This window comes from Cupressus sempervirens, chromosome 6, assembly GCF_028749045.1.
Source record: "Cupressus sempervirens isolate cs-2001-9-10 chromosome 6, ASM2874904v1, whole genome shotgun sequence".
In the NCBI taxonomy this organism is placed as follows: domain Eukaryota; kingdom Viridiplantae; phylum Streptophyta; class Pinopsida; order Cupressales; family Cupressaceae; genus Cupressus; species Cupressus sempervirens.
Window position 1 is genome coordinate 558413805 of NC_143123.1, and position 4986 is coordinate 558418790.

Here is a 4986-nt window from a genome sequence, read left to right on the forward strand (position 1 = left end):
TTCTTCACAATGTAAAATTAAAAATATGAAATATTAGAAATAATAATTTTGATTTTCCACATTTCATAATGCTTCTTAATATTTTGGTGAATTTTGATTTTCCACATTTCATAATGCTTCTTAATATTTTGGTGAACTTTGGTGAATTTGATTGAGATTCATTATTAGAGAAAAAACATGGTACTTCTAATTTGAAACCTTGATTCACAAAACCAAATAAACACAAACTATGAGTATCATGCAAACACGAAAATTTAAAAAGTCCAATATAGCTTTTTTCCCACCAATAAGTTAGGGCTTAGGAATGCATGAGATTCGAATCCCAATCAGGTGTCACACAGCTAGGGATGGAATGTGAAAAGTTAAAGTGAAAATGACGTGCTGGAAGATCCAGATAAAAAACAAGTGCAAAGCAACTATGAAAATATCAAAGAATATAGATCTGCCAAGATATGATTAGTAGATTAAATAAATAAATAATGGACGCAAGCCGCAGGCAGAGAATGTACGATGCGATGTATGATAGAATAGTAATAATATGAAAAAGTAGGCCCAACTTTTGTGAATTCTAGCATCAACGCCGGCTCAATTGCAGGGTTTGGCGAATGAAAGTTTCATAGACAAAGATTAGATCTGCTACATTGTTTCACAGTTATACCATACTCGACCACCTTTGAAGTCTCAGTCTGGCCAATGCATCGTCTACACGCAAATGCTGCGAAATCTAACGACAGATTAGATCGAAATCTGCTGTTTATTTTAGGGCTTCCTGATCAGCTCTTGTTTGTTCTCGGATACGGACATATTCAGCTCAAATGGGTATGTATGATTGCTGCAATTAATTTGAATTTTGGTTAAATTTGTCGTTGGGGTTTGCGGCCTTTGAGATTGATATTTCGAGTTGGGAACTTTTAAAGCTGTATTTGTGCTCTCTTTTAAGGTTTGAACATAGAACTTTTTATTTTTCAGTTGTTTTAATTATGATTTAGTTTCCACTGAAATAATTGCGAGAAATGATGCATCCGACAATACGGTAGGAAGCTTGAGATTAATGCACATTCACGCAACTCTTTCTGGGGTTACTGTGATGGTGCTGGGATTGGCGCTAAACTAATCGGGTTCACCAGGTCGATGAACATGTGGGAAATTGACGTCAAGCGGGTTTCAATTTTGCCTACCATATGTTACATCTGCTTGGAAGGGATGGAGATGCCAATTTCTGCAGAAAGAACGACTGGATGGATCTGGCTTAATTTTACTGTTCGTGGAATTTGGTTATTTCACGGGACATGAATTTGATTGCCAGGAGCTAGCCTTGATGGGCGCATCACGAGATTACTGTGAATTGGTTTATTTTGATTACGAGTGCGTGGAACTTGACTGCTTGTGTTTGTCTAGTAGTAGTTCTGTTCTTGGAGAAGCAGGCTTAGGCGGGAGTAATTTCAAAATAACAGCAAATTGATCTGCAATCAAAGTTAGGCCGGGGTCCCATGGACTGGGGCTTCCTAAAAAACAGAGCAGTCACTGCTGAGATTTTTTAGGAATGTTTGAAGTCGAATGGTCTCATGAATCATAAAATGTATCACAGCTTAAAATTTTGAATTCCTAAACTTAAGGAAGTTTGGAGGATTTTAAATTTAAAATATGAAATAAAAAATAAAAACTTTCCTTTCTTTTCATTTTTTCTTTTATTTATTGACATGTGACACAAAGTGTTCCTAAGCCGGTGGGGCTATTTCCAGCCCCACCCCATTTTCACCTGCTCAAGTTAAGAGGGCCAAGGGGCTCCTAATTTGGTGGAAAAAATTCTAAATAATCCTTTAGCCTCCAAGAAAAAATCTCATGGGACCTGTATTTCCTTAAAAATAGAGCCCAAGCCCCCCCCCTCATGGGACCCCTACCTTACTCTGCTGGCTCTTACTTGTTAATTGTGGTATTTGGATAGTGCATTGTACGCGAATATTATTTCCTTGCAAAAGCCCTAACATACGAGTATATGGCATTTGACTTCATGTGTGTTTAAATTGATGGTTAGTGGCTGGCACTTGGCTAATAGGGCTTCAGCACTTGACTAAAAGGGATTCTGCGGTGCATTGGCATTGTGTGTTTAGTGGATGGTCAAGCGCTAATATGGTTTATGTAGCACATCGTTATTTGGAAAATGATCTTGATTGGGCTTATTTTAGTTTTATCTCTGTGCCCTTTATCTAGTTGGGGCATTGAGGTCGATTGGCATCCAAAGTATATCTGAAGGCTATACTTTTTGACTGATTACTATACTTACTCTGACTGATTCTTTCATGCTGAAGATAGAAAGATGAATTACTGTCAGACTTTGTGGTTGATTGTAAGTCCCCACAGACACAGTTTGAACATCCTTAATTGAGATAATTCATGTCGGATTCCTGCGTAGATTTCTAAGCTATACAATTTGGTTGGTGGGTTGCCCACGAGTTTGATCTCCATGAATAGCATAATTATTTGTTCTAGATCGTAGAGGCCAATTCTCCAAGGCTATTTGTATTTTGCGATTCTCATGTTGATTATGTGATTTTGGGGTTTCACTGCTTTGGGTTCACACCCTTGAGTTACAGTTTTACAGTTTTAGTGTTCTTTAGTTTTTAGTACCTAGTGTGCTTTTACATTAGTATTTTTCTGTTGTAATTTAACACTTTCTAGTCCCTTTGAACTATGTTGGTTATTTGAGGACGCCAGTACAATAATATCTTTCTTTTCCTCTTTCTGAGAATGAGTTCTAATATGAATGGAAGAGTTTATTTGTCTAGCTAACTAGGCAAACCATTTCTCAGAGATCTTGTTTAACCACATTTATATGGTTGTTTCATTTTGAGCTGCTTATAACCTATTTAATGTCATGGTCTGTTTAGTTGGTTGAAATTCACAACTGAAGCTGAATATGGAGTCGATCCTAGCAAGGGCATTAGAATCTACACTCAAGTACTGGCTAAACTCATTTTCAAGGGACCAGTTCAAGCTACAAGGGCGAACTGTTCAGCTTTCAAATTTAGGTGATTCTTCTATTTGTAGTTGATATTATTGTTACTTTATGATATAAACTGCTAAGCTTGAAAAGGAACTAAGCCATATTTGAATTTTCTTCTGATTTTAATGTATATTCTTGTTTATGATAATTGCTTGTAGAACTTCTTTTGACATATGAAACCACTGCATTCAGTAGATCGATTAAGATTCATTAATCTGACAGAATAGCTTTCATGGTACATTCTATGACATGGGTAAATTAAATTTTTCTTAAAAGGAATATGTATTATGAGCAGGTAGGCAACGACTTTTCTTTTGCTTGTAAATAGGTAACAAAACTTATGTTTCAGCCTCGCCATTCCCAAATGATGTAAAATTTTAATATTGTAGTTGGGCATTTCACTCTATCCATTTTCTTATTATGTTTACATTTGTTTTTGAGAAGATATCAATGGCGATGCATTGCATGCAAGTGCTGGTCTTCCTCCAGCTTTGAGTGTTACACAAGCAAAAGTTGGCAAGTTGGAGATCAAGGTGAAATATTGTCTTATTTTTACAATTCTCATATTTTAAGTATCTTGTCTACTAATTTGATGTGATCTGAATGTAGCTACTTTGAAAAGCAAAATCCCTTCTGTAGTTGCAAAAGAAATCATGAAGTACTAAACAGTTCTAGACGTTAAATTGTAGATTATATTTGAAAAGGCAGGTGCTTATGAAATTTTCATATCCCTGAACACTTCTGTGGGTCATCATCCCATTAGATAGCACACAATTTTGCTCTCCACAGAAGTAATTATTTGAATAGTTGAGGGCTGCCTTATCTTTTTATTTTAAAAATAGTTGAAATATTAGCAGAAAATGATGGAAATTTCAACAGCATGCTTCGATTTAATGGGAAGCAAGTTGGTCAAGATGTTTAATTTTGTTGTTTCAATTGACATTTCCTTGCTATTGGAACTGGGAAAATGAAGCAGTTTGTAATGATGTTAATAGTTTGTAGTAAAAACATCATCAACAAAGAAGAGTCTCAGTCTCTTGATTCCATGTTACTAATTGCCTCCTTGAACACCCAGAATCAGGTAGGAGATGTACTGGAGTTGGAATCAGGTAAAACCCTTAAGAGTTGACCTGGGTAGTTTCTTACCCTGGAAATGTTTTGGTGGCCTGGGTGATTCTGCAGTGTTCACCTGTTCTTTTTAATTTAAGATTCTACTATAGTTTTTGGTTCTTGGTCCTAAAATCTGATTGGCCAACTTGAAAACCTAATTGTAATCCCTAAACTGAACCTCAAAACAACTTAAAACCTTAGTTACCGGATTCGTGCCCTAGAGGCCGGATCCGGATTCGGGTCCAATCCGGATCCAGATTCGTGCCTGGATTCGTGCAGATTCGGGCAGGATCCTTGTTTTACACAGTGGATTCGTCCGGATTCATGGCCCACGAATCCTGACGAATCCACTGTGTAAAACAAGGATCCTGCCCGGAACTGCATGAATCCAGGCACAAATCCTCAAGGATCCAGCGTGAATCCTCAAGGATCGACAGGTTTAAGTGAGTCCAAGTTATTTAATATGACTTTTTTAAATATATTTTTTTGCTTTCTAGTGCTAAAATGACCTTTTTATGCATTATATATACTAATAAATGAGAGAAACAAATAAATAAATATATATATATATATATATATATATCTGTTACTAGTTGGTGCTTGGGCAAGATTAGTAATATATATATATATATATATATTCACGAATCCCCCACGAATCCTAATCGGGGAAAAAAAAAATCACGAATCCACGGATCCAATTCACGTGCCCGAATCGGATTCGTATCCCGAATCGGTAACTAAGCTTAAAACACATTTAAAATACATTGGATTTTGATTTCATTATTTTAATCTTGAACAATGAATATCTAACATGACATTTGAGTTTTTTTGTTTGGGTGCACGTATTATTTTATAAAATTAACTTTATATAT

The 4986-nt window shown here is 36.0% G+C and overlaps 1 protein-coding gene across 1 annotated transcript in view; it reads left to right on the forward strand.

The window, feature by feature from the left end:
* Window positions 1-364: 364 nt before the first annotated feature.
* LOC149553481 (amino-terminal region of chorein) overlaps window positions 365-4986 on the forward strand; it is a 111831-nt gene continuing 107209 nt past the window's right edge. Inside the window, exons 1-3 of the mRNA XM_089788928.1 lie at window positions 365-819; window positions 2889-3029; window positions 3449-3537. Coding sequence (XP_089645054.1) covers window positions 2918-3029; window positions 3449-3537 — 201 coding nt within the window. The 5' untranslated portion in view covers window positions 365-819; window positions 2889-2917. The remainder of the gene's footprint in view (window positions 820-2888; window positions 3030-3448; window positions 3538-4986) is intronic.